This window comes from Chelon labrosus (assembly GCF_963514085.1).
Source record: "Chelon labrosus genome assembly, chromosome: 10".
Taxonomy (NCBI): Eukaryota; Metazoa; Chordata; class Actinopteri; order Mugiliformes; family Mugilidae; genus Chelon; species Chelon labrosus.
In genome coordinates this window covers 11,720,869-11,748,481 of record NC_140360.1, presented here as the reverse complement: position 1 = coordinate 11,748,481, position 27,613 = coordinate 11,720,869, and the positions used below count along the sequence as shown (strand labels likewise).

At 43.0% G+C, this 27,613-nt stretch overlaps 2 protein-coding genes across 2 annotated transcripts in view; one reads left to right on the top strand and one right to left on the bottom strand.

Moving 5' to 3' along the window:
* Window positions 1-191: 191 nt before the first annotated feature.
* LOC311493791 (transmembrane protease serine 11D) lies at window positions 192-6,470 on the top strand (the record flags this gene model as incomplete). Its single annotated transcript, XM_084552575.1, has 6 exons — window positions 192-291; window positions 3,760-3,944; window positions 4,353-4,668; window positions 5,223-5,226; window positions 5,585-5,744; window positions 5,819-6,470. The coding sequence occupies 6 exons, from the start codon at window positions 192-194 to the stop codon at window positions 6,050-6,052; spliced, it is 999 nt and encodes a 332-aa protein (XP_084408701.1). The 3' UTR covers window positions 6,053-6,470.
* Window positions 6,471-7,885: 1,415 nt separating this feature from the next.
* dip2ba (disco-interacting protein 2 homolog Ba) overlaps window positions 7,886-27,613 on the bottom strand; it is a 43,852-nt gene continuing 24,124 nt past the window's right edge. The window contains exons 4-38 of the mRNA XM_084553896.1: window positions 27,411-27,536; window positions 26,952-27,185; window positions 26,731-26,859; window positions 25,858-25,977; window positions 25,273-25,470; window positions 24,886-24,977; window positions 24,693-24,803; window positions 24,383-24,506; window positions 23,953-24,062; window positions 23,064-23,166; window positions 22,815-22,879; window positions 22,614-22,707; window positions 22,276-22,395; window positions 22,024-22,138; window positions 21,148-21,287; window positions 20,891-21,027; window positions 20,377-20,457; window positions 20,084-20,211; window positions 19,795-19,909; window positions 19,061-19,262; window positions 18,836-18,948; window positions 16,483-16,563; window positions 16,204-16,327; window positions 15,961-16,082; window positions 15,331-15,442; window positions 14,144-14,253; window positions 13,742-13,872; window positions 13,478-13,646; window positions 12,873-13,043; window positions 12,698-12,759; window positions 12,535-12,592; window positions 12,329-12,403; window positions 11,928-12,102; window positions 11,088-11,211; window positions 7,886-10,968 (exon numbers count right to left, since the gene is read on the bottom strand). Coding sequence (XP_084410022.1) covers window positions 10,716-10,968; window positions 11,088-11,211; window positions 11,928-12,102; window positions 12,329-12,403; window positions 12,535-12,592; window positions 12,698-12,759; window positions 12,873-13,043; window positions 13,478-13,646; window positions 13,742-13,872; window positions 14,144-14,253; window positions 15,331-15,442; window positions 15,961-16,082; window positions 16,204-16,327; window positions 16,483-16,563; window positions 18,836-18,948; window positions 19,061-19,262; window positions 19,795-19,909; window positions 20,084-20,211; window positions 20,377-20,457; window positions 20,891-21,027; window positions 21,148-21,287; window positions 22,024-22,138; window positions 22,276-22,395; window positions 22,614-22,707; window positions 22,815-22,879; window positions 23,064-23,166; window positions 23,953-24,062; window positions 24,383-24,506; window positions 24,693-24,803; window positions 24,886-24,977; window positions 25,273-25,470; window positions 25,858-25,977; window positions 26,731-26,859; window positions 26,952-27,185; window positions 27,411-27,536 — 4,424 coding nt within the window. The 3' untranslated portion in view covers window positions 7,886-10,715. The remainder of the gene's footprint in view (window positions 10,969-11,087; window positions 11,212-11,927; window positions 12,103-12,328; window positions 12,404-12,534; window positions 12,593-12,697; window positions 12,760-12,872; window positions 13,044-13,477; window positions 13,647-13,741; window positions 13,873-14,143; window positions 14,254-15,330; window positions 15,443-15,960; window positions 16,083-16,203; window positions 16,328-16,482; window positions 16,564-18,835; window positions 18,949-19,060; window positions 19,263-19,794; window positions 19,910-20,083; window positions 20,212-20,376; window positions 20,458-20,890; window positions 21,028-21,147; window positions 21,288-22,023; window positions 22,139-22,275; window positions 22,396-22,613; window positions 22,708-22,814; window positions 22,880-23,063; window positions 23,167-23,952; window positions 24,063-24,382; window positions 24,507-24,692; window positions 24,804-24,885; window positions 24,978-25,272; window positions 25,471-25,857; window positions 25,978-26,730; window positions 26,860-26,951; window positions 27,186-27,410; window positions 27,537-27,613) is intronic.

Below are 27,613 nucleotides of genomic sequence, written 5' to 3'. Positions count from 1 at the left end.
ATCCTTCATTTCTCTCCGGTGTCATTAAAGTCATGATGACAGCACTCAGCCTCACCGCTCGGCAGCAGCAGCACATTCTGGCATCTTCTCGCTCATTTCCACAGACGCAGTAACAATCAGACACGTAAAGCCTTTAATTAAGAAGGGAGGCTTTTATTTTAATGCATCTTATTAAATTAAAATTTTAAAAAATGCCTCTTCTTGGGAGCGGAGAGACGGTGGGGGTTATACTGCGCAGAGACGTGGCCCGCAAAGACCGAATTGGCCAGAGCAATATTGCTGCAGTGGGTGGTTTGTATGTTGAAAATGTCACGCTGAGGTAAACGCAACCGTGGATTCATCAAAGTCACGAACGCGATGTCGATGTATGACAATAAATCAGTGCAATACATGCTCGGCGCAAAGGGACGCGGTTTGTGTGTGTGTGTGTCTGTTTTTTTCCTTCTGTGCGTTTTTGCGCGTTGTCTTGAAGGATCTGCACCACACCCGTGGAGCCATGTCGACTGCCAGATCAATAAGGGCTCAATCTGTGCACAAGATAGCCCCCGTGAATGAAGCTAAAAACAACACACAGCCTCCGACGCGAGGCGAAACGGAACAAATACGACGGTTATTGCGACCGGTCACGGTGATGCCACACCGAAATCACCTGGAGGGATGCAAAAAAAAAAAAAAAAATGCCTTGGCTATTGATGATGGGAGGAAGATCGAGCTACTTACATAGCATCAGCCACTCTTTCGAAGCCTTATGGTGATTCAAGAGCATCATCATGAAGTCCACAGGGTGAAAATATCAAAAATAAAACCAAAACTTCCAAAAATGATTCGATGTTTCCCAAAATAATTCGTTTTTTTTGGACGTTGGATCAGTCAGACGGCGCCCTCCCTACCTGAAGCCAAACCTATGAGCCATTTTCTCTCTCAAACGTCTTAATCAATGCCTCGGATGCTCGACAAAATGCTTAATCCGATCTGTTTCTTGCACTCGACGCCACCTGACTGATAAATACGTGTTTTCACCTGCTCTGGCTGAGCCGATAGACGCTCAGCAGGCGCAGACACCCGCTTCCAACCAGCTCCCCCCCCAAAAAAAGAGATGCGGGGCTGTGTGCAGCTCTGCGACATTTAGGCTACGCAAGGATACCGACAGGGAGGACAATCCAGCCTCACCTACCAACATATGCACGCTTCCTCCAAACCATTATAAACGAAGGATACTCACTTTGTTGGCGTTACAGTGAATCCAGGGAGCCGTTGCAGGACTGCAGATGTGGAAAAGATTGGGGAGAAACTGCGGTTGTCGCCATATTGTTGCTGCTATCTTCCCCCTCAGCGCGAGCAGTTTCCCTGCATAATTGATGACTCTCAGCAGAATGTAAGGGAGTGTCGGCAAGTGCCGTTTCGTCAAATCGTAAAGGTCATTTAGGCCTGCAGCCTCTAAACCCCCGGCGTGTGCCTTTCACAGGGCAGGCTGGATGAGGTGGTGCTACAGGCAGGAAACATGCACAAGGCTTTTTCTGACAAAAGGCATTGGCTCACAGTGTGGTGAGTTTGTAGTGCAGGAATTTATTGGCTGGAGGCAGGATGTTAGAGACAGCCTGAAGGCCACTGCATGTCTCAGACTGGAGGAAGAAAAGAAAAAAAACATTTTAGATGCGTTTAAGTCACAGCCACGTGAGCACACATATCAATACTGGACGTTAATACAGTTGTCACACGCCTTTATAAATATATCAGAGTCCATATAATATGGCTCAGCTAATGGATTTATACTCACATGTCGGTTCATTAGGTACACCAGTGAAAATGTATTCTAATATAACAGTCTTGTACTAAATGTTAAGGTTTTCAGTTTATATTCTGCGTCAGAAAGGTGGTAATTCAACTGTATATTCATTCTGGAGGATGTAGTTTGTGGCGCTGGATTAAACTGGATTAAATTCAACCTAGCCCACTGACTAAAATGGGGTGGCCAAAATAATAGAAACAAGAAGTGTGTGACAAATGCTGAATGCTATAGCCCTCATTAAGATAATGTTTAGATAACGTTAATAGCTTATATTAATATGGAAATAATCTTAATCTGGTAACCTGCTCCCTGTCTTCTGTTGTTATAGCGTCTGTGAGAAGAATTAATATAAAACTAAAAATCATTAATCATTTATATATTAGATTATCTCAACTACAACAACAGAATTTTATTTTTATTTTTTAACTTTCGACTCAGCGCAAACGAGCTGAACGTGCACCTGACGTCACTGACCGGAAGGAATTGTTTTTGTTTGCGGTTAAAAAAAATAAAAAATAATTCGCGAGGAGCCAGAAAGTTAAATGGAGTCCAAGTCTCTCCTGCTGTTTGTCAGTGTGTTGTGTTTGACTTCCCTCAGCTCAGCACAAGACAGTGAGTACACGGACATAGACAGGAACTTTAGATTATATTTTACTCATTTTTGTTTTTATATTTTCATAATTAACAAACCAGCAAAAGGTATTTTGATATAATCTCTGAGAAATCCTTCGTTAGATGTTGTGGTCAGGTTGGATTCTAAACTGTACATATTTTAACTAGGAGGCCTAGCCATTTGTATGAATTCTCATTATTTTTGTAGAAAGTCACTCTTCTTTCCTTATTAGTAATATTTAAACAGATACTTTGCTGAATTTTAAAGAAACTATTATTCAAGTGCTAATTAAATATCAACTTACTTTAGCAGATGTTTGGCAGATGTAGCACACTGGCCAAAAAAATAAAAAAAGTCGCCACCTGGATTTAATTAACCAAATAGCTACGAGCCTCCTATTGGATAATTACTGCATGGGCGATTATCTTTCAGCAACTGATGCAATGAGTAGCTTCTCATTTCTGAAACAACCATGTCTAAAGACACATCCTGTGGTTGTGGAAAAGATGTTAGCCTGTTTGAGAAAGGTCAAATCATTGGCATGCATCAAGCAGAGAAAACTAAGGAGATTGCAGAAACTACTAAAATTGGATTAAGAACTGTCCAACGCATTATTAGAAACTGGAAGGATAGTGGGGAACCAGCGTCTTCCAGGAAGAAATGTCGTCGGAAAAACATCCTGCTTGATCGTGATCTGTGACCACTTAGTTTGGTGAAATCAGATCGAAGAAAAACAACAGTAAAACTTATGTTTAATAGTGAAGGTAAGAGCATTTCCACACGTACAATGTGAAGGGAACTCAAGGGATTGGGACTGAACAGCTGTGTAGCCTTAAGAAAACCACTAATCAGTGAACATAAAGACTGGACTCTGGAGCAATGGAAGAAGGTCATGTGGTCTGATGAGTCCAGATTTACCCTGTTCCAGAGTGATGGGGGCATCAGGGTAAGAAGAGAGGCAGATGAAGTGATGCACCCATCATGCCTAGTGTCTACTGTACAAGCCTGTGGGGGCAGTGCTATGATCTGGGGTTGCTGCAGTTGCTCAGGTCTAGGTTCAGCAACATTATGTTGCCCAAAGAATGAGGTCAGCTGACTACCTGAATATACTGAATGACCAGGTTATTCCATCAATGGACTTTTTCTTCCCTGAAACGTCCATGGAGGCTCTCACTCATCCAGGTCATCGTATATAACAACGGAGCTGAAACAAACAAAAGAAACTGGACGTGTTGGGTGTATTGAAGACGTGTCACAGCTTCTACAGCAGAAGCTTCTTTTATTGCCTAGTTGGTGACAAATAAACAACGAGGATGTCAGAATTGATGTGAAATCTCTGCTTGTCTCTGTCGATGAGGTTGTGGGCAGCGGCCCCTGGTTGGCCCCCCGGGTGCGTCTCGGATAGTGGGCGGCAGGGAGGCTCCCGAGGGGGCGTGGCCCTGGCAGGTCAGCATCCAGATCCTGTCCGTTCATCAGTGCGGCGGCACCATCCTCGACCGCCTCTGGGTCCTCACTGCCTCACACTGCTTCCGCGACAACCTGTGAGTAACGCCTACACACACAACAGACTGACCTGAACGTACACGGTCACATGTCACCCTGTGTTTGCATACAGGAAGTAGACAAAGGGGGACTGTCCTATGAAATATCTCAACATCCTGTTAAAAAGAAGCACATAAGACCACCTGATTATCTTTAAGAAAAGCAAAAGCTATGAAACAGCATAAACAAACTGGTGTTAAATGTCGTACTGTTTTGAGGCCTTTGGAAAAACACAGGGAGCCGATAATCCATCCATGAGTTCAGACTGGGAAATGCTCCTGACTCCATGTACAGTGAGCTGAAGTTATCAACCTCTGTGTGCCATTAAAGGTGGGAGAGCGCAGACCTGGCTTCTCCTGCAAAGAGACGGGGGCTGGTGGAAGAGATGAGAGGAGATGACAAACACAGCTACGAGTCAGACTTGATGTATTTGTTTTGTTTGTTTCCAGGTGGATCAAGAGACTTTTTCGCGTGGTGGCAGGACTGCACGCGCTGTCGTCTCCGGGACACCGCGCCCAGATCCGCTCCATCAGCAAAGTCAAAATGCACGAGGCCTACGACGACGTCACCCCCGACAACGACGTGGCGCTGGTGCTGCTCAGCTCCCCGCTCAGATTCACGGACCACGTCCAGCCCGTCTGCGCGCCTCTCAACGTCACCCAGGAGTTGGACCTCAACTTCAGCCACTGCTTCATCACCGGATGGGGAAGCTTCTACTTCAGAGGTCGGTGTAGAAACTAATTGTTAAAGAAGACCTGATGCTGAAGGGGCTCTGCTGGCGACTTCAGATTCACAGCAAAGGGAGAAGTTACCATTTCACAGTAAGGCACATGTGCCTTCACTAAACCAGGAAGTCATGGAGGCCTGAGCTAAAAGCTTTAATAGGACATAAGGCATAAAAAATGATTTAATTTACGCTAAATTATTGATTTATATTTGGCTACTTTATGCAGCTGGGTGATGGCAAGTTAAATATCAATTAAGTGGGATCAGCACAGCATCTGGTCCACACATATTTTATTAATAAGTCAATAACGTTTAAAGGCCTCAACCTTGATGGATGGCTGTTAGAATGAAAACCTCCTTTTATTTATTCATAACCGTAGATCCCCATCGCAGTGAGGCAAAGTTGTAACTCACAAATATTTCTGCGTCATGCGGCGGCGTAGTGAATCAAACATACTGTAGTGTGTCGTTTAGGACGTCTACGTCACGTGTGAAACAAGTCATTTGTCCGACTGTTGTTAACAGTTCACTTATATTTCACTATATTTCCAGTGGAGTCAGATGTTTACTCAGTTGACTGTGCCTTTTAAATAACTTAAAAGATTATAGAGAATGATGCCAGGTCTTTAGAAGCTTCTGATTAGCCGGTCTCAAACATTTTAGTCAAGTAAAACTGTACATGTGGATGTATTTCAAAAGATGCACAGTCTCATTTTAGACTGAGATTTTTTAAAGATTTTTGTTGTTTTATATGATTACAACTGTGTTTAGTTATATTTACTATATTCATTCTGTCAATTAAATGTTTATGTGCTGCTTGTGGATGACAAATATAGACTCGTATACCTGCTTATCACTGTAAAATATGAATGAATATCTGTTGATGGAGTCACTAGAGACCATTTAAACTGAAGTACTGTGTGTGCTGCAGGCCCGCTGTTGAACAGATTGCAGGAAGCTGAGGTGGAGCTCATTGACAGGAGGACGTGTAACCTGATCACCTGGTACGACGGCATCATCACCGACAACATGATCTGTGCTGGACTGCACAGCGGAGGCGCCGATGCCTGTCAGGTGAGGATCCCAGGGCGTTTTACTACGTGCTGCAGGTTTGATATCAGTAACACTTTGCTGCTGTTCGTGTTCAGGGTGACAGCGGGGGTCCCCTGCAGTGCTACAGTGACACAGAGGAGAGGTTCTACGTGGTCGGGGTGACGAGCTTCGGAGAGCAGTGCGGGCTCCCTCACAGGCCCGGGGTGTACGCGCGAACCAGCAGGTTTTCAGGTTGGTTGAAGGCGAATCAGGAAGCAGCGTCTCCTGCTCGCCAGCTGAGCACAAGACTCCTCTCGGCTCTGCTCAGCTCAGCTCTGCTGCTGCTCTGAAACATCCAGTCAATGAATGTCACTGCTAAAGTACAGACAGCATTCAGTGTGTTTTATTCTTTTTACACATCTGGACGTCATTAGGAAATGAATGAACAAGATATATATAGTTGATTAGAGCTGGTTTAAAGGCTTGGTCAACCCACTGTCTAAATCAGATAGACACTCAATAGCCAAAACATTATGTACACTATCAAGGTTATGGTATTCAGATGCTGTTAAACAGCCATTATAATATATATTACACCGCTCAGGCATAACATTATGACCAACTTCCTAATATTGTGTAGGTCTCCCTTGTGCCTCCATAACAGTTGTGGCTCATCAGTGAATGGACATGGGCCTTGTGAGGGTGTCCTGTGGTGTCTGGCAACATAATGTCGTTAGTGGGGGGCTTTGAGGGGAGGGTCCTCTGTGGATCATCCCACAGACACTTGATCAGGTTGGGATCTAGTGAATTTGGAGGCCAGGTCAACACCTTGTGCTGTTTTTCATGTTTTTTGAGTTGTTCCTAAACTGTTTTTGTCTGCGTCATGCTGCATCCTGCTGGGGTTTTCTGCTGCCATCAAGGAGTGTCATTGCTAGGGGACGGGGGTCTGGTCTGGTCTAGGTGTGTGCTACATGTCTAAGTAACATCCACATGAATAAATGCCAAAAATCCAAAAGTTTCCCAGCAGAACATTGAATCGTCACAAGATGGTCAATGTTATTTACTTCTCCTGTCGGTGGTTTTAATGTTGTGGCTGATCGGTGTATAGTACCATTTATAATGAGAGCCACTTTGTAAAGGGTGGGGGTTTAATAGTAAGAAGAAAAACAACCACCCTGCCTCCACCTTTACTGTGAATAGCATCACAACTTATAGTTAGATTTTCCTTTTCTCTAAATAATTTATTACGTCTACAGTCACACGTTTTTTGGATTTTCATCCGACCCTTCATTGCAGCTGCCATGTTAATTTATACTATTCATAGCTTTTTTTTTTTTTTTTTATATTTTTTAAAAAAAATTTTAATGTAACTTTTACCTGCTAATTTTGCACAGTTGGATTTGCAGCACTGCTTCTGCAGCTGTACATTGCTGCATGTGACAAATAAAAACCTTAAGGAGACTGAAAGTGGACTGTGACATTACAACCTGACAGGACGCTGCCATTTCACTTCAGCTGCTCAAACAGAAACAGAAACGGGGACACCTGCTGGAGGGAAGCCGATGTTTCCTCTCTAACAGTTTCCCGAAGCTTCCAGAGAGACCCGAAACTAAAACAAGACGCCGAACTCTGACAAAGCATTTATTATTTTTTTTTTATTTGACATGAAACACATCCAATGACAGTGTGACAGTGTTTTTGTCAAGTAAGACATGTTTGTTAGAAGTTCTCGCACCATTAGACTAGATCAGAATGTCTCTGCTGCAGCTCGACGATGCATAGTGAACAGACAGTCGTTGAGGTATACATTGCGGGGCCCTTGAGTTTTTTTTATTTTTCCTCTGTATTTTTGTGTGAAAGATCCCAATTTCATTTACCTCACATGTACATTTTGTGCTTAGAATAACTTTGGAGGTTTGAAATGTTTCCTCACGTACACAGCTTGAAAGAAAATACTGAGATGGGAACTGAGTGACCAGGTCAGGAGACTGTTCCACAAGTTTGTTATGGAGCAGAGAGAGAAATGAGATGATTGAATAAAAAAAACAAGGATTTGTTTTCACACAAACGAAGGGCGTCCAGGAGGAAACCTTATTTTGTAATGACATTGGAGGACACAAAAAAAATAATCTTTCCTTTGTTGAATAGCACCAATGTCTATTGAAAAGGCTTTGAAGGCCAACACGAAATTATAAAACTTTATTAAAAGCGACAAAGCATTTATTTATCACACAGCAGCTCAGAAGCTTCACTTTGTTTTTTGTTTTTTTTCAGGAGTAAATGAAAAGTGGTTTTTATTTTGTACTGCTCCTAAAATCAAACCAGCTGTTTGCAAGAAGTTGTGCAGATCCAAATAAAAGATTGCATCAGGAACATATCGATGAAACCCCTTATAAAATATATTAAATTCCAATTCTGGATGGAAACAGTAAAAATACAGTGGAGGCGACATTTAAAAAAAAAAAGAAATAAAAAGAATATTTTGGGATAATTGTTTTTTTTTACAAAAGACAAACCTTGTTGCACCATAAAAAGCCAAATATCACTAACACACTCATACATACACACACACACACACACTTCCTCATAGACACACATTAAATGATACTGGAAAAGTGCACATTGTTCCTGCCCAAATAATCGGAATCTTTTTGCGATGTCGTTTAAAATGCAGAAAAAAAATGCTGTCAAGTATGAAAGATCAGTCAAGTTTGTGTTTTTTCTATCTACAGAAGTCATTTCAATGTACACATGAACACCAGTAATACAGTATTTGACCTCTAATACAGTATACAGACATCTTCACCCTCATTTTGTTACTTCACTTTTTTCTTTTAAAGGAGGATTCTGCTTCTTTTTTTTTTAATTTTTTCTTAAATCACAGGTTGCTTACGGGTTGTTGCTCATTTACTTATTTGTTATTTATTTTTTTCAGTGTTACAGACATTCAGAAAGAACTGGTTTAATTAAATAATGATGGCGATGTTGAAATCAGAAAGGCAAAAAAAAAAAATAATAAAAACAGACGAGACACCTCCCTCTTCCTCTAATAATACGTGATATGATTTTAAACCGGTTCCTCGTGTAAATTTGGTGAAAGTCACAATAAAGGAAGTTCCACAGGTTTAGTAAGGCAACGTTCTCTCCTCTTTCATGATATTATTTTTTCTTTTTTCTTTTTTTTTTTTTTAAGAAATTCAATAGTCCATAATCAGAAATGTCACCGCGATAAAAAAGGCACTGAGTTGCCTTCCGATGATTTATCTTATCGAGATTAAGCGAACGATTGATTTCAGGTGAACAACTACACGCCAGCAGCTCAGCTCAAGCCAGGAAGCAGTCAAAGAAAATCACCTCAAGGTCCGGTTACTTGCATTTTACAAGACGCTCAGCCGTTTTAATCAGCGGACGTTCAGCTCTGAAGTCATGCGGGAACTTGTTAAAATCAAGGGTGAACCTTAAATCTTGTCTATTACCGATACATTCTTCACTTTTTCTAGACAATAAAAAAAAAACCCCGGTAAAGCTCTGAATAATCCAGAAGGTCATTGAACACAACACATACTGCTGTTCTGAGGGTATTTCCAAAAACGTAAAATTAAAAATAGTCAGCGCGCTGCACAGCAAAGATTTTTTAAACTATTTCCAAGCTGGTAGCCAGAGAATAAGTCCTTCTTTCTCCATCTTTGTATTTTAATTTAATAAAACATGCTTATACTTCAAGATGTCTTGTCCTGCTAATCTTAATGAGGAACTGCAATAAAAAAAAATTCCCTTCATGCAGTAAACTGAGGATTTATTCATCCAGAGGGTTAAAAAAAAAACACAGACGATTAGAAATACCTCGAGAACAGCTGTAAATGTTATTAAAGAATGTTCTTAATGTTTCAACTAAGGTCAGGTATTTATTTCTTAGGGAAATAAAGGATGCTGAGAGCTGTGACGCTGAATTCAACTGGAGTCTAAATATTCAACACAGGCAAAACCAACCAACCCACCGCTCTGACACTCCTTGGTTTGTTTTTTGTTTTTTTCCTGCACGTAGACATCGATTGCACTCCCAGTTAGCATGCACACCTAAACACAAGGTACAGCTCCGAAAAAACCTGCTCTGAAAATGGGTGCTTTTTAAAAAAAAAAAAGATTATTAGTACTTATCACAATCATACGAACTATCTAACTCACCGACTCCTACTCACACTGAAAATTAATAATCTGTTTCATCTTAACTATTCAGGTTTCTCAAGCTAGCCTTTCTTTTCCCGCACCAATGATTCAAGTGTATTTTTAGGAGTTTTGAGTGAATGCCGACGCCGCGTCTGCTGTGATGCGATGGGAGGCGAGAGCCACGGAGCACCAGGTGGGAAGGTAACGCGCCGCCGCGGCCGCCGCTTGCTGGTGGCACTTTTTAATACTGATGCGGATTTGCTCTTCGGAAAGCAGCAGACATGAAGGGAGTCCCCGCTCCAGGCAGGTGAGACAGGAAGCGGACTCCGAGGGGCGAGGACGTAAAGTGCAAAGGGGGGAAGTTCCAGTCCCGCCTTCAAGAACAGACAAGGTAAAAAAATAAAAACAAGCACACGAGGATGTATGGATAAAACACGGGAATGGAATGAGGGAGGATTTCTTTCTTTGATGAAAGCATGTAACTAAAACGTCTTAAAAACATGAACTGGATCGATGAGGGAGAAGAGGGATGCAGAGAGATCCGATTCCTTCCAGTTGACAGATGTGCCTACTGTGAAGAGGAGAGAAAAGTTGTCCTCTGTAGTAGAAACCAGTGAACCTGGACTGCAGCGATCAAACAGGTGGAAGCAAAGAAGGAACAGTTTCTGAGAGGGAAGCATGTTGTTGTTACAGTACTTGCACTGTTCTCGCTTTCCCACATTGTTTGGTGTGTGTGTGTCTGAGGTCTAACACTGGGGCGGCTACCGTTTCCCACCCCAGGTCCTTCTCCCTCGCGTCTGTTCTCAGAGCCTGGCTCAGATTCCTGCATCGCTCGGCGGAGGACGTTCACATGTTGTAGGCCACGTAGATTGGGTCCAGTTGGTCGGCCAGGAAGGAGTCTCGCAGGTGCATCCTCTGCTTCTCCCCTCTGGAGTTGATGGGGATCACCCCGGGGTCCACGATCACCACCACCCCGACGATGAGGTGGTGCTCCTCCAGGACCACGTTGGTGACGAGGGGCACCAGGTCCAGAGCCTCCTGCTCCGAGCCGCTCAGCTCGGCCACGACGACCAGCAGGTTGGTCCACGTAAACACAGCGCTGCGGAGAGAGACCAGGATTCTGTGTTATTAGTGTGATTAGCACCGTATAACAAACCGCTCCACATTATGAACAGTACTGGTGAAGTTTGGGGACACAGACAGAGGGAGGAGCCTCACCTCTCTGCTATGCTGCGGTGGGCTCGGGACACGGACGTCTCGATGTCAATGGGGTGATAACGCAGACCCCTCAGCTCCAAGGTTTCATCAAGGGAACCCACCACAAACAAGGCATCATGGCGATCTGTGGAGGAAAGAACAATGTCCAGTGAACAAAACTGATTGTCTTCGTTTGACTTGAATAAACAAAAATAAAACATTAATATATCACAGATTCTTTTTGATATCACTAAATAAAATTACATTTACAGCGATCAGCCATAATAATATGAAGTGAATAAGACTGATCATCTTGGCTCCTGTCAGTGGAGGGGGATGTATCAGGCAGCATGTTTACATTTTGTCTTCAAAGTTGACGTCAGAAGCAGGAAAAATAGACGAGTGGAAAGATTTGAGACTGGATCCAAAACCGTAGCTCTTGTGGGGTGTTCCCACAGAAAGCTCCTACAATGGACCATGGAACAATGGAAGAAGGTGTCCCAGTCTGATGGATGGACTGGTGTTTGTGCACGGCTTATCTAGAGAACACATGGCGCCATGAGGCAAGGGTCACCTCCTTGCTGTTGTCATGGGGATGTGATTGTTATGTACCACCACATAACAACAACATTGCTGCAGAACAAAATAACATCCACACGTCCACGTCTCCTAGAACATCACGTCTTAATGAGATCTCCAGTGTTACCCACTTCACAGGTTGGCGGTTTTAATGTTGTGGCTGATCGGTGTGTGATAAAAACAGGATGTCATTCATATTGTAAATCTTGAGACTAAAGGTTCCCAAACCAAGGCAGAAGAAAGTCGATGAATTAGTTCAGCTCTTCTAAAGCGTCCTCTCACCTCCGCTTGCATCCAGCAGCTCCGTTCTCTTGATGAAGCCCAGGTACCCTGTCCTGGCCCACAGAGTCTGGGGCTCCCCAAAACTGAGTCTGGTGTTGAAATGATCCGCCTGCAGGCTCTCCTCCCCGTAGATGGTGTAGTAGCCGCTAGCACTGTGAGGGCTGTTGACCCAGATCTGAACAAAACAGAAAAATAAAGGATTTTTGAATGAGTTTGACCTTTGAAACAAGAAACAAACTCACTTCCCTTTTAGAGAATAACATTAAAATACTATAAAAACACCCGGCTAATTGTGTCCATTTGACTTGGCGCCGGTTGAAACCACTCAATATGTGGTGGTAGAGGACAATGACCAATAATCATAAAGCGTCCACATCCCATAATCCTCTCTGCCCACTCACCTCCCCAAGATGCGAGTCTCCCAGCGGGCCTCTGGTCTCAGGGTTCACGATGATGACCCTCACTCCTGGCAGGATCTTAGAGGAGACCAGAAGAGGAGAGATTAGTTTTTTTAAGGACAGCATAACCACTTCTATTTCCTCTCTGCTTCTGTGGCCACACTGAGCTTCACCCAAATGAGTTCCACCGGTCGATAATCAATACTCACAGTGCCCGACTCCATGAGTGGAAGACTCTGTGGCGCTCCTCGTTCCACTAGCCTCACCCTGGGGGACAACAGACGGCCTGTCAATCACTGTTCAGCAAAGCATTTTGTCTTCCAAAGTGGCGTCATGTGACGTCTGTAGCTGCTTCTGAGTCTCCAGTCTTACCTGTCGTGACGCAGGGACTTCATGTCAACATAGACAGTGGAGGGGTCGGGTCCAGCAGTGCCCTGGTGATACAAGAAGTGATTTCAGTAAAACCACACCATGAAGAATAATGCTTTGGTTAAATTAAATTAAAGAACCCTCAAAAAGAAAACAGTTCGTTCCGTGTGAAACCGACCTGCAGGCAGATGGCCAGGTTGACCCTGGAGCCGAAGGCGGTGCTGACGGCGCGCGGCGACAGGCCGAGGTCTTTGAAGAGCTTGGAGAAGGACTGCGTGAGAGAGAGGCGAGGACGCTCCTCGGCAATCACCACACAGCTGCGCACGCACGACAGATTCAGGCCCCGCGCCTGCAGACATGCACGGCTGGAGGTTATTCACAGCAGTCAAGGGTAGACGGGTAACATTTTTACACAGATTTATGACTTAGACGGAAGCTTCTATATGCTGTAAACACATCCATTTGATAAGGTAGCATGCATTTCAAATGGTTGTAAAATTCTGACAAAGCACTACAGTCTACATTTGTCCTCTGAGGCAGCGGTCTGTTACATAAAAGGTAAACTGATGTGTGTAGTTATTGCTCACTCGCTCTGACTGAGTACACAATAATTTCACCTTTATAAAAAAATTCACTCTAAATGATCAGACAGGTGTTTATTAGTCACCTCCTCAGCAGCTATTATTCCTGACAAACTCATTTATCACTGTGTTGTTATTGGAGTAATGAGAGAGATGACAGAGCAGAACCATGTGTGGCAGCTTGTGTGAGTGTGATCGTGACCTTCAGCATCTCCGTCTGTGTGCCCAGGCCCTTGGTGCAGAGCTCCATGACCGAGTACGAGCAGAACGTGTCTCTGATCTTGTACTGACTGAGCGTGCTCAGCCACACGGGCAGCGAGCTCTCCAGCTCCAGAGGAGGAATAAGGATGGACTGGTGACCTGAGTAAACACTGGAAACAAACACAAACAGGCTTGCTACAGCAACGATGCAACATGGGAGCTAAGTGTTTTCAACATGGAAGATGATATTGTGTGTTGGGGTTACCTGGAGAGGCACCACAGGACGAAACCCAGGCCACAGTACGGGTCCAGGCAGATGGCTATTTGGCGAGAGGAGTAGAGCTCACACTGCAGCTTGATGGAGCGGCACAGAGTGCTGACTGCGGCGTGGGACATCTGAGGAAAGAACGACAGTATCATAATGTCATTTCTTTTTTTAACCATCTTTAATATCACTGACCAGACCTCTAGATACTTATCTGAGAGTTCTTTACAAACACGTTTTAAGATATATTAAAACACTCCTCTTTGAGTTACAGATTATTTCGGATCAACTGACCCATTAAAGCCAAAGTCAAACTCTCCACCTGCATCTTTGTACGCAGTGAAAGTTAAACACCCATCGCTTCACCACAAGCATGACTCCATATAAACTGCTTTATTTTACCTTGACTCCTGTTAACATGCCTGTGGTGGACACACTGAAGTCCAGGTAGGCCAGCATCTCGGCTGTGGGAGGTTTATAGATGTGTGGAGGCCGCTTTCTGGGAAGATCATCTAGAAGGAGACGGAAGTGGAGTTATTTCAATACTGGACATAATAAATCACACATCCTCCCACTGTGTGACTGTCAGTGTCGCTGAGTGAATCGGGAATGCGCTGCAACCTGGTGATTACTCAGTGGTTTTGTTGAGTGGGAGGACGGGATCACTTCAGACATGAATGTGCTGTTTCTATGTCAAAAGGGTTAAGGAAAATGGACTTGTTACATTTATATATTCAGTGACACCTATAATTCAAGAAGCACTAAAGGTCTCCAAGGTAAATTATACCCCGTTATCACACTACTGAATAAGGACATGATATGTTATGGCAGGAAAAGACAGGAAAGAGGTCAGGACATTGTAATAAATCTTCTTTTTGTTGAAGATTTGTTGTTTCATCACTTCCAAACTAAAATCAAAGATAGAGGCTGATCAAACAAGCTTTTTTTTTTTTTTTTTTTTTTAAAGCTCTGTTAAAAAGACTTGGGTTTAAGCACCAGCAGAACATTCATATCTCTCTTTCTTGGACAAACAGCTGATGGATAAAGCAAAGATGATTCCTATCTCTGGCAGAGAGTCAAAAAACACCGTCATTAAAAACTGGGCTCAGATTAACTGTCCCACTGCTGGTTGCAAAAAGAAACTGGGAGTAAAATGTTGGAAAAAATGGTGTGCTTATTTAGCTAGTGAGACAGATACTGTCTAAGTTTTGATATGTACCGTGTATGGCCTTTTATTTTATTAATCTGACTTTAATCAGTGGATTTGAAAGAACCCGTTTGTTTCTTTCGAAAAAGTTAAACAGAAAAGTGCAGTTTCTGTACGGATTATAAAAAGCTATAAATGTAGTTTTGACTAATTTGACCGACATCAGAAAGTAAATGAATATTGTTAGACTGTATGTTCAAAACTAGAAGCGCAAGCAGGACACCTAGTGGCCAAAGGAGGAACTTATTTTTTTACTCCATCTTTATGAATCCAGAGACGAGTCATAAAGGCAACAAAGAACTAAATATAAAAGGTTAAAACATCTGGATTCAGACATCTAATGCCTCACAGCTGCTTTAGTTTGAACAGATCTTAACAGCACCTGTGTCAATGATCGTGGGCCACGTTTTGATGTTGACGCTGGCTGCCGCCTCCCTGGACCTGAGGGTCCTCATGAGAGGCTGAGTGGTGAGGATGCAGGCGGCTTTGCTCACCTGTGACACACAAATATCAACAGAAGCATGTTCATATAAGGACACCAACAACCAGCTAGTGACATTTGGAAAAAACAAAACAATAATAAATAAATAAATAAACTCTATTCAAGGTGTTACTCAACAAAATCCATTTAATTATTGATACTTTATTGATCCCTGAGGTAAAGTTCAATTTTATTTGCTTCTCTCTGGGGAAATCAGTTACAGGGGTCAACAGCAGGAGTATTTCACCTTATTAGCGAAGAGCTGTTCGTTATTTATAATAGATCTCTCAAGTGGTGCAACAAAAGTAAAAGGTTAACATTCACATCAAAGTATGTGATGCACACTGAAAGTGATCTAATATCGTCAAACTAAATATAATGTAATGTCAGATAGAGAGAAACTTGACTGTGCTAGAGAATAAGTGTGTTTTATATGCTCTGATCTTTTAAAGAGAGTGCAAGATTGAATAAAAGCACAGATAGTTTGTGTCCTGCTTAGTGTAACTGAGTACTTCTACATTTAATACTCACGTCGATGATCATGCGGACAGTGGGGAGCGTAGCAGCCAGGTTCTGTGGGTGTGGAGGCCTCACTGTAACAGGGATGACCCCCGCGTAGAGACAGCCATAAAAGGCAGCTATCAGGTCAATACCTGCAGAGGAAAGAGACGGACAAATAAACTACAATGCTCAAGAGCAGCGCCTTTTTTATTTAAGTTTAAAAAATAAGGAAAGGTGACCGTATACACTAATTAGGTGTGTCTGTGTGCTTACCAGGAGGATATAGCAGCACCACGTTGTCTCCTGTGTTGAGGCCTCCTCTCTCCATCAGAGTCGCTGTGATTTTCTCTGCTCTCTTGTGCAGCTGAGCACAAGTTGCCGTGCACACTGGTACCCCCTAGAGGAAAAACAGTGGAAGTACGGATAAACTCATGTGCAACAAAATGGATCACCACTACGGCACCACTTTAAAAATAATAATAATAATAATAATAATAATAATAAAATGAATTTCTTTTACTCATTTTGATTGTGTGTCTGTGTTTAATCTACCTTGGCATTGAGCAGCACATACAGCACATGTTCGGGGTCGGTTTGGGCTCTCCACTGCAGAGCTTCAGACAAGAACTGGTGCTGAAATGTCACAGAGAGGACTGCGTTAAACATCAAGGATGGATTAAATTTCAACATTTCAATGTTTTATAGCACAATTAAATAACCCATAAAGCTGCATCACTGGCAAATAATAATGTATTTAAAAAGGGCCGACAGATAGAAACACTTAAAAGCTGGCCTCAAAAAAGACATCTATACTGGAGTATGTTGAAAATAATCTATGACTCTTTGGGAACTCTCCCATGAAAACACACAGAAGTGTCCAGATGATAATGATGCCTGTCAAAAATTAACCTTCAAAAAAGGGATCCACGGCAACTTCAATAAACCTTCTGCTTTACCTAAATAAAGCAACACAGAGGGAACAATTCACCGGCTACTGATTTGCACTGGGAGCTCATATGTATTTATTTTACAGCTGAAATTAACGAGAACCAAACACGACTAAACATGTCTGCTATCTGGAAATACTTTATAGAACTGAGAAGAAACTTCTTTTACTAAAGCAGAATTGTAATTTAGTATTTGTCAAAGCTATACACCAAAGAGCTATTTATATGGATGTTTAACAGTTTTTTTTTTTTAATAAGAGCAATATAGCTTTAGTTTCTTTACTTCTTTATTGTTATTTATTTTCCACAGAGATTAAAACTTTCAAGGAATAGCTTGGAAGCAGTTGTTTTCTTCTTAATGCTTTACGTTGCGTTAATTTTGAAGCTTATTGTACTTAATTACAGTTACACAGAGAACACATTATTTAGGAGATTACAAGTAAGATTATAAAACAATTATAAAATCATCTTAGCCTGGAAACCAGCCCAAACATCCCACACCTACAACATTTTTGTGAGGGGAAAGTTGGTCTGTTAGGAATTGATTACGCCCTGGCTAAGATCTGCTGGGACAATCAAATGGTTTGGACGGACAGAAGAGTAACAGCGGCGTAGTCATACACGTCATCTGTACAACTGCTTGCAGATCAGATTGGAATTGATACCGAATATTATATGATCGGATCTGGGGAAAACAAAAACTTGGGACATCCCTAAAATAAAGTGTAATAAAAGCACCACTTGCTTGTCGTTTCCTTGTGTCAAAAAGCCGAAGAACTGGCCAGCGTACAGGACAGAACAAGGACAGGACGTCAAAGCAAAGAATTCTCTTAAAGGCAGTGGACATTAGGCAGCACATAGAAAATAAAAGTGCTCCAGACACACAGACATAGTAATCAGCAGTGCCATATTAGAATCACTGGTCCGAGTCATCCATTGTGCCCCCCACTCTCTCGCTCTCTCTCTCTCAGTCAGAAGACACGTCGTGCTGTGGTCAACAGTGAATCAGGAGTCAAATCATGCAGACCAGCTGCCCCGACCACTCATCAAGCCATGCTACATGTGGGAGGATCACAGTGGACACAGCGAGCAGAGGTGCACACCAAAATTCTCCTAATTTTAACAAGTTGCACTATAAGACGTCACAGTATATAATTAAAAGATCTATTTTGTTCATGTTTGGTAAAAGTCTGTTATTAAGTAATTGATTAAAGCTTCCACTCACTTAGAAAAGATGAATTTACTTATTATTGGATTATTGACTTTTTTGGTTTGGCAAAGCTAGCAGGCTTCCTAAAATGTGAAGAGTTATTTTAAAGGTTTTAAGTTAATTTTTAAGTTAATCTTTAACGTGTGGACCCCTGCTGGCCAAGGAGCCGGCCTGGACAGTCATCGTGTCAGACCAAGCTGTTGCTGGCGGTCGTCCTGCTATCAAAAAGCACATGTGACTGACAGAAGCAGCGGAAGCAGAGACGGGTGGGGGCCAGGCTAGAGCCTTACCATCATGGTGGGCCACATACAGAGCTAAAGCCCAACCAGAGCAAAGTAAAGGCAGAACAACAACAGAGATTTAGGATAAGACATCAGCATCATCCATTTACATGACAGATACAGGGTCATCCTGAAGCTGTCAAACACATTCAGTTCAGTCTGTGCAGATAATTATGAAGGATTGAATAAATGTATTTTCTATTTACTGTCTTATTAAGGGCTTCTCACAGCAAGCAAAATACAAAGATCTTTAGTTTACAAAAATGTTAAATCAGGCATTTTTGCTTGATAAACGACATTTAATTATTAAAATAATAACTGATTAGTTTGCTTTCATATAAATGGTTGAATAATAGTCCCCCATAAAGAGTGATCCATTTTCCTGACACCACTGTAAACGATGCTACATCCATTATAGGAGTCAGATGCGGGGTGGTGACACTGTGGTTTGTACTGTGTGTCTGTACCTTTCGAATGAGATCCTGGTCCTCCACCACACCCAGCTCTCTGCCTGTAGCCTGAGCGATCCGCTTCCCAGCCACCAAGTTACCGACCAGCATAGAAGCTGGACCGACGTCCACTGCGCAGATCAAAAACAATAATTTATATAATTATTCTCTTCCCCTGCTGGGACGTTAAACACTCATTACGGTAATATAAGTATCGGTTGATCGTGCCTGAGTCGGCCTTACCTGGCTGTTTCTGCCGCGGCTTGGGCATGTTTGTAACACAGGTGTGTGGGCACATGAGGATATTGCAGGGGTGCAGGTTTCCCTCCAGAAAGTTCTGTTTGGTTTCACAGATGTGGATGCCTCCCAGCGGGGTCTTCGGGAGGGTGTTGGCCGGGACGAGCGCGAGGCAATACAACCCAACCTGGTGGATACTGTCAATGGCCTGTAGAGGAAATACGGATGAAGTGATATAGTTTATGTCAATTAATGAATTTGAACTCAACATACTATATTAACAAGATAAAAAAGCAGTTTATTATCTTTCTGTTTGTGCGTATGTTATTAATTGTGAATGCATTTAACACTTTTAAACGTAACTAAAGACATAAAAGGGAGAGATGACTGTAATTGTACCTAAATAAGCTGCATACATCATATTTATGTACACACCTAGTGATTAATTTAGGGGTGACATAAGTGGATGTCTGTCTTTTAAGATTGTCAGTCATCCAGGTCATGGTATATCTACAATAAAGCTAAAATAAAGGCAACTGGACTTTATTTTCTTAAAGACACTTCACCACTCATCCAACTGACTGGTGGTGAGTTCAGGTTCTTATTTGGAACATCTGTGGGTGGTACCTACCTGAAACTCACATGACTAGGGTCTGTCAAAGACCCCAGATTCACCTTTCATGGAGGTGAAACCTTTAGAAGAGAGATGTTTAGACTTTGTTGTAAAGAAGCATATCTACCTGCAGTACACGGCTCATCCACTGGAAGCTGTCTTCTTCACTGGCATCAGGCCTCTGCTCTGCCACGATCACGATCCTCTCATCATAAAACACCGTCACTGAGAACACAGCGATCCTGCAGAGACAGCAACCAAACACTGAGCACAAACACACACTCTAGACAAACATAATAGGACAGGATGAAGGGTCCTAAAGAGGTATTTATTGCACTGGTTAGAAATATAAAATATATCAAATTATTAGTGATTCTATAGGCAAATTTAGGCAGAGGGACCAGTCAGTGTCTCACCTCCCCCTGTAAACTGTTTTCACGGGCTCCACTGCCAGCGCGGTGGCCACCAGGTCATCGGCGTTGTGACGTCGCCCACTCACCATCAGGAGCCCCTCATTCTTGCCCACAACAAACACCAGACTCCCCTGTAGAGCATAATAAGTGTATAACTCAGCAAGGACATAGCAATATCATCTCCTTTATTTGACTTAATACTTTCCATTGCAAATGTTTTAGGCTTTGTTTACTCCCTATAACATTTACACAGCACTGTAACTATGGTAATTGTAATTATGTATGCATCCTCATACCGGTCCCACAAATCCAAGCAGACCAGTCCGAGTGAAGGGAATTTCTCCAATGGGCGCTCCGGCTTGGTTCACAGGGATCACCTAGAAATTAGCAGAGAGATCAGAGGAACTGGACTCAGTAATCGAAATGTACGTCATCAGATTCAGTTTTGCACGTACACCTGTGCAGATATTCTATTAATGAGAAGGACATGGAAATAGAGTCTTATGACGTCACCTTTAGTAAAATTATTGCATGAATTCTGTGGCTCCATCTAGTGGAAACCAGTCATCCTTTCACATTCACCCTATTTTTACATTTTTTCCTCTTTGTGGTGAATTCTGCTCAGGTTGTTCCCTTTGGGGTTCAAGCCAACCTTTCCATCAATTAGCACTAAATGTTAATATGCATAGATCAGTCTCAATCAATCCTATCAATCGGACTCTAGACTGTGCTCCACTGTTTCTGAAGCAAATAAGAAGACAATGTTTTGATTAGCGTGCCTACAGCATTAAACAAGTGTCTCTCACAGACCTCAAATGTGTTCTTAGTAACACCGGGTAGGCCGTAGTACATGGTGCCACCAGCCCGAGAGTTGATCACAATCTCTCCGATCTCGTCCGTCTTGCACAGCTGAGGAGACCCGTCTGGTTTCACAATGCACATCAGAGCTGCAACACACAAACAACATTAACATAAGAGCAGAGCAGATCAGAGAAAGTAGGTAGAACGCAAATTAAATGGTGCAGCTGCTACACTTCTACACTGCCAGTAGAAGCGTGGTGGCTAACCTCCAGGCATGATGTGGCCCACATCCTGTACAGTGAGAGCAGAGTTCTTGTCTTCTGTGTTCACCCTGATCACTCCGTGGCTCAGCCCACCCATGGACAGGATGGCCCTGGCCGGTAGAGGAGCTCCTCGAGCGCCAGGCCTGTAGAGAAGACACAACTTTATGCTCAGTTCTACATTGTGAACTTACAGTATTTGTGGCATTTACTTACTTGTATTTAAGTCAAGTATGTTTTGTTTTAATAACATTTCATTCAGTTATAGATTCTTGTTGTACCCATACAGGTGAGTTTGGCTTTAACTCGATAAAGGGATGTGATATTATGAGAATAGAAAAAGACACACAGACAGGCTACATAATGCTTAGGTCTGTAGATGCAAAGTCTCAAAATGTGTCGTCGAATCTAAAGGAAAATGTTGATGTTGTGGCTATTTTAAGAAAATAATTTTTTAATATTGTTTTACACTCTAGACTCTACACTCAAGTGTTGAGTAGATATGCGTTTACTTTATACAGAGCAGATGAAGAGCAAAAGTCATGCCAGTCGGTGACAAAACCACAAAAAAAAAAAAGTTTACCGCCGTTCGTTCCTCTTACTTGGTTGCTCTTTTTCAGCCTTCCTGTTTTTATTGGGTAATCAGTCGCACAAAGAATAAAACTAATTTGATGAAGTTATCATCCCTGATTTTCATACACGCTAACTCTGTGAATATTATCTGCTGAGCTAGTTTTGTCCATGCTGGACTCAAAGCTAATTCAACCAACTTCTGTCATGATCAAGATGATTTAAGGGACTTATTCTTACAGTGAGTATCTCTTCCACAGTAAAGTTACCTGTTCATAGACAAAACTACACTAGAACATGTGGATGTGGTACCTGCGTATGGCCACTGTCAGGGCCTCAGGGGAGGTGGCACATGGACAAATGACCTCTGGCTTCAGACCATGTGACTGGAACACATTCAGGAAGGCATCGCACGACGACACGGACCCTGATATCAAACGAGGGATGAAAACATCACATTACAAAACAGGGCAGAAATGGTTGACAGCCCAAAGTATTAAAACAACCGTATGTAGTAGGTCTTCATTACAAAGGGGCAGTGTTTGTGGAGGAGGGGGGACTCACATGGATTCGCTCCATCAGCCACTATAAGCATTCGTATAGAGGACAAGTTGGTGTCCTTCTGTTCCTTGTGGGCCATCATGGCCCAGTGGAGGTCACGGCACTTCACCAAGGCCACACGTGCTATGAGAGCATAACAGGAACACGTTATATATAGTACACTTAGGAAGTAGTCCGTTCCATCCCTTAAGTATACATTTCAGTTCCCAATCCACTTCCTCCTTGACCCATTTTTAAGCCATTTACTAACCGTACTCATACAGCGTTTTTTATTGTACTTTAAATGGATATGAACTGGTAAAACTGCACAGATATGTAATATGAGCTTTTATTGACTGCACCTTTGTGAATGTGGACCCTCTGCACCCAGGACATGGGGCAGGCTTTCATGACGGCATATGGCACAGTGATGGTGTGAATTCTGTTCATGACACTCTGCAAGGAAAAGAAAACACACATTGTCAATGTCATACTGTGCATCAAACCAAAGTCACACAGGGGACCTAGCCTGGGTGTTCTCTGCATCATGTAGTAAACCTCACCGTTAAGACGCCATGCCACATGCCCATGTCCTTCTTGCAGTCCAACACATTGACCAGTGTCTCCCCTAAGACAGGAAACACAAACATAAGCAAAGTTTTTTGTTGTCTGTTTGACGCTATGTGCTTCTGTCCGTCTCTGTATGAGCAGAACAGAGGGAAAATGAACAAAAAGACCTGCTGCCAGATAAAAAGAGTAGAAGAGATGAGAAGCAATTGACGCATAAGTTAGATGAGGATCTGAACTCTGACCTTCACAGTAGTTACAGGCTTGGGTCAGAGCCTGACAGTGTGTCAGCATGGAGATCTTGGATACAGCTACTCCCATCACTGTTCCCTCCTTACTGGCTTTGTACTATGGTAGGGGGAAAAAAACACAAACACACACAAACAAATGTCGATAAGATTTATGAAGAGCACGGAGGCAACCCAGTCATAAATATATTCTATACAGAGAGGAATTTAAAAAGGTAGAAACAAGGAACTATAAGGAACAGTCATACAAAATGGCGGCGTGCAGAAATGCTTTTTGGGGACAAACACTACAAAACGGCTTCTAAACCAGAGTCATAACTGCACTAAATCTTGCTTAACCTCACACTCATTGAGAGGAAGTGATTTTGCAATAACATGAAACGTCTTGTGCGAGTTGTTTTTGTGTGTTTAGCTTTGTACTGAGGTGTTTGCACTGACAAGGGCTGCATTTTAGTTTCATGTTACGTGTACAATGACAATAATGATATTCTAGTCTACCAATTTAACATATTAAGATATAAAACAGAGTTTGCATGTTCTCCCTGTGTCTGCGTGGGTTCTCTCCGGGTCCTCCGGCTTCCTCCCACTGTCCTAAGACATGCTCCATAGGTTTATTGGTGAATGTTTGTCTGTCTCTCTGTATTAGCCCTACGATAGACGACAATATGTGACCTGTCCAGTGTGTTCCCCCGCCTCTTGCCCAGTGACAGCTGGGATAGGCTCTAGAACCCCCACAACCCTCCAGAAGACCATCAACCAGTGCATCAGAGAACATAAGACGTTTAATAGATGAACCAGGAGCCAGAAATAACATGAATTTATTTAAGATTATTAAAATACATAAAAATCAATGTGATAAACGAAACAGAAATCCATTTAAGTGTACCTCTATGTAGGCGGTGTCTGTGTTGGCAGTGGGGATGTGAGGCTGCCAGTCTTTGGATGGTTTGGTCAGGTACTTGGTGTCCGTCACAACCCATTTCATCCGTGGCCATCCTGGAGACCACAAAAAAAACATAGAGCACACAAATATATTTTAGCTGACACAAAGAAAAAACAGAAATGTTGCACTAATTAAAAGATACACTAAATTGACAATGTTCACCTCGCAACCTCCTGGTTTCGAGGCCAAAGGTGAACAGTCAATACTATACGTAAACAGGGTGACGACATGCCCCCGCCTCATACAGTCTATATTGAACATTATATTGTATATTCCCGATAATGAGTCCGTCTAATGGCTCCCAAAGAGACTGAGACAGAGGTGACTCCTGCTGAGCCAGCAGCGTTGGTAAAAGCAGTTTAGGTTTGCTGACCTTTGAACTGGATGATCTCTCCATTTGGTGTCTTTGGCAGCCCTTTGAGGCACACCTCACTGGTCAGCGCCAAACTCACACCACAGCTGCCCAATAGGAAGCCAATCTGCTGGCTTCCTGCGTCCTACGGAAAGAGACAAGGGTCAAGAGTCTTATGGCATAATGAGAAAGGTTACTGTACTGAGCAATGACAATTAAAAACCACACATACAGTCGAGCTGTCAATAAATCGGTCGTATATTAAAAACGTTTGTTTACACAGTCATGATCAGTCACCATCATTTGTATTTCTCAAAGACTACATATTTACCTGTCGTGACAGAGGTACCTCAATGGGCACAGGGATGACCTCAGCTAACAGACAGCCATAGAAAGCCACCCAGAACATGCCAGGGTCACTGTTTGGATACACCAACGCCACCTAAGAAGCACAAAAACTTAATTTATTTTGCATCCTTTATATTATTCATATCAGTGAGTGAAAGAATGAGAGAAACTCCTACTCGGTCTCCAGGTTGTAGGACAGGCTCAGTCTTGGTGCCTAACTTATTCAGCAGCGTATAGGCCAGCTTCAGACTGCGACTCCACAGCTTGCCTGTGGGGGAAGAACAAAAATGTTAAATTATGATTTATTAATGTTGTATAACTGTTCCAGGACTGTTCAATTCTCCAACCCACTGTAGCTTCAGAAGGAAATGTACTGTAGGTGTTCTCCTGCTCAGGCCAAAAAATATTTCTTCATTTGATCCAGTTTATATGCAGGAAATATATCTCACATTTACACTGGACACAATGACATTCTGGGGCTTCATAAATGGAGGAGATAATGAATAAAAACTTCACTTTTTAACATGTACATCAACACTCCTGTGAGTCTGTGTATTGCTCACCATATGTGAGTGTGTAGAGGGGTTTGCCGGTGATATCCAGAGCAGTGAGGGCAGGGCTCTTGGCTTGTGTGGCCCCCCAGCGGGCGAGGGCGGCCTGCAGGGCAGGAGGCCAGTTACTGACCACTCCCAGGGGCTCCCCCTTCACCGGAATGATCTGACGCCCCTCAGGCTTCGGGGTGTTGGGGTCTGGCTGGGGAACTGGACATGAAAATTGGCATGAGTAGAGGAAGCAATGAATAAGGGTGTAGCTCTGCAATAACGCTGTCAGCAACATAACGGATCTGCTACAAGAATTTTGGTGAACTGGAGAAAAACATCTGTGGGCAATAAATAAGCTTGTCATCTCCTATTTGACAGCCAAGATGATTTCTGAGCTGCATTAAATCTTAACCAGTGTAGCTCTCGTGCCAGTGAAAACACAAGAACAGCATCTCTCAGTTATGTTGTGTACGTTCATACATGTTTAAATAGTCTGGAAAATATGATAACGCCACTCATAATCAGTCAGACAAACTGTGAGATAATGTTTAAAAGACTATTTGAGATGGTGAACTTCAATTATGTCGAATGTGCTTCCGGTCTCACCTTCTACAATCTCCTCAGAGTCATCCAGGAAGAATTCGCTGAGCGGTGGTCTTTTGGGCCGTTTGAGAGTGTTCAACAGCTGCTGGATCTTAGTGGACACCCTGCTATTGACAGGCACGCCTGGACAAACACCAAGAACAGCCATCGTCACAAACATATGCAAACAAACAAAAACACTCCCACACCCACACATGCACTTCTATTCTAACACAGATCTCTAGTTGGTCGCGCGCTCTCACACAGGCCTACGCACTAGCACAGTCAGGATCAGAATCGGCAGCAGGAAGGAGTCGAAAGGGAAATTTTGTAATTAAAGAGACACAGAGTGGACGATTTTTTTAGGGAAAAATCAAACACAGGAAGTTCTCTACTTCTAGACCTATGACACGAGACAAAGACAGATAGACATCAGGCTGGAAAGCAAGCGGATTTGGGCCTCTTCAGCATCCCTCCCCTTCCCCAGATTCGATGTATATTACCTTTTCTTTTTCCTTTTTTAATTGAAAGGCAAGACAGGGACAGGATTAATGGACCCAAAAGAAAGAACAAAAAAGATCTGTCATTAGCAGCATCCACCACACAGTGAAATGAGGATGAAGTTGAAGGTGATTTAGGATGAATCTGGGTATATTCGTTAATGATTTGAACTCAATCAATCAGATTTGTCACCGCAACGCTGTGAAACTGAAAAACAGAAATATGTCAATGAATGTCACAATTAAAGAAGATGAACCTCCCGATCTGAAGAAAGAACCAGAGTTCCACGTATTTATGGGAATAGAAGATTCCTTTTTCTCCCCAAGGTGACATAAACGTGCACCCTCACACACATTTGCACCCTCAAGAGACATGTCTACTCATCCTGTCATGTACCGTCTGCAGTATCCAGCATGCTGGAGCGGCTCTGTCCACGACTCATGCCCCTGACTGCTGGGGGAAGGTCCACCCTGGATCCTCTCTCCTGTGGAGTGGAGGACGTCACATCTGGGGGGACACTGTTCTCTGGTTGGGGAGGAAAAAAAATAAGCCTCATGATTGGTGAATATATTATTGCTGGGATATATCAGTTGGCGCTTTCTGTCAGTAAAGTTTACCTATACGTGTGTGAGCCAGTACGTCGGCTAACAGGGACGCAGCAGGAGGCGGAGGCTGGGGCTGTGGCTTGGGCTCTCCATGGGAGAGGGTGGAGGAAGCAGATGAGGACGTGGAAGAGCTTTGGACGGAGCGGTTTATCCAGTAATCGGGACTCTGCAGGGTCTGGGCTAGCACCGCACTGAGAGCCGCCTTTCTGCGCAGTGAGCCTTCATCCTCTGATGCAGAGGACGTGTCTGAAAGAAAAACATTCAGTGAGTGTAGATTAAACTTCCATTCCTCCTACATCCTTAATTCATTACAGCCTCTTATTCCACCCCAAAGGATTTATAATTTTGCCCTGCATTTATCAAGGACACAGTATCTTACACCAGGGTATTTCAGCAGTTCACTCACTGTTCTCGAAGGTCGTCTAATCATACCTAACAACTTGCTCATTGAGTGTAAGTATCTAAGCTTACCTGGAGGTGTGCAGGTTTCTATGGGAGACTGGACAAAGGCTGATCGTCTCTTGGTGGGCATGGGAAGCGCCATCTTCTCTTCTTTGTGTTTGGCCAGAGCTGCCTGCACGGCTTCTGTGTGAATGTCTAAACAAACAGAAGAAACAAAGTGAGACATCTTTGGAAAAATAGCATCGCTGGACGGCGTGTTATTTTATGTGTAG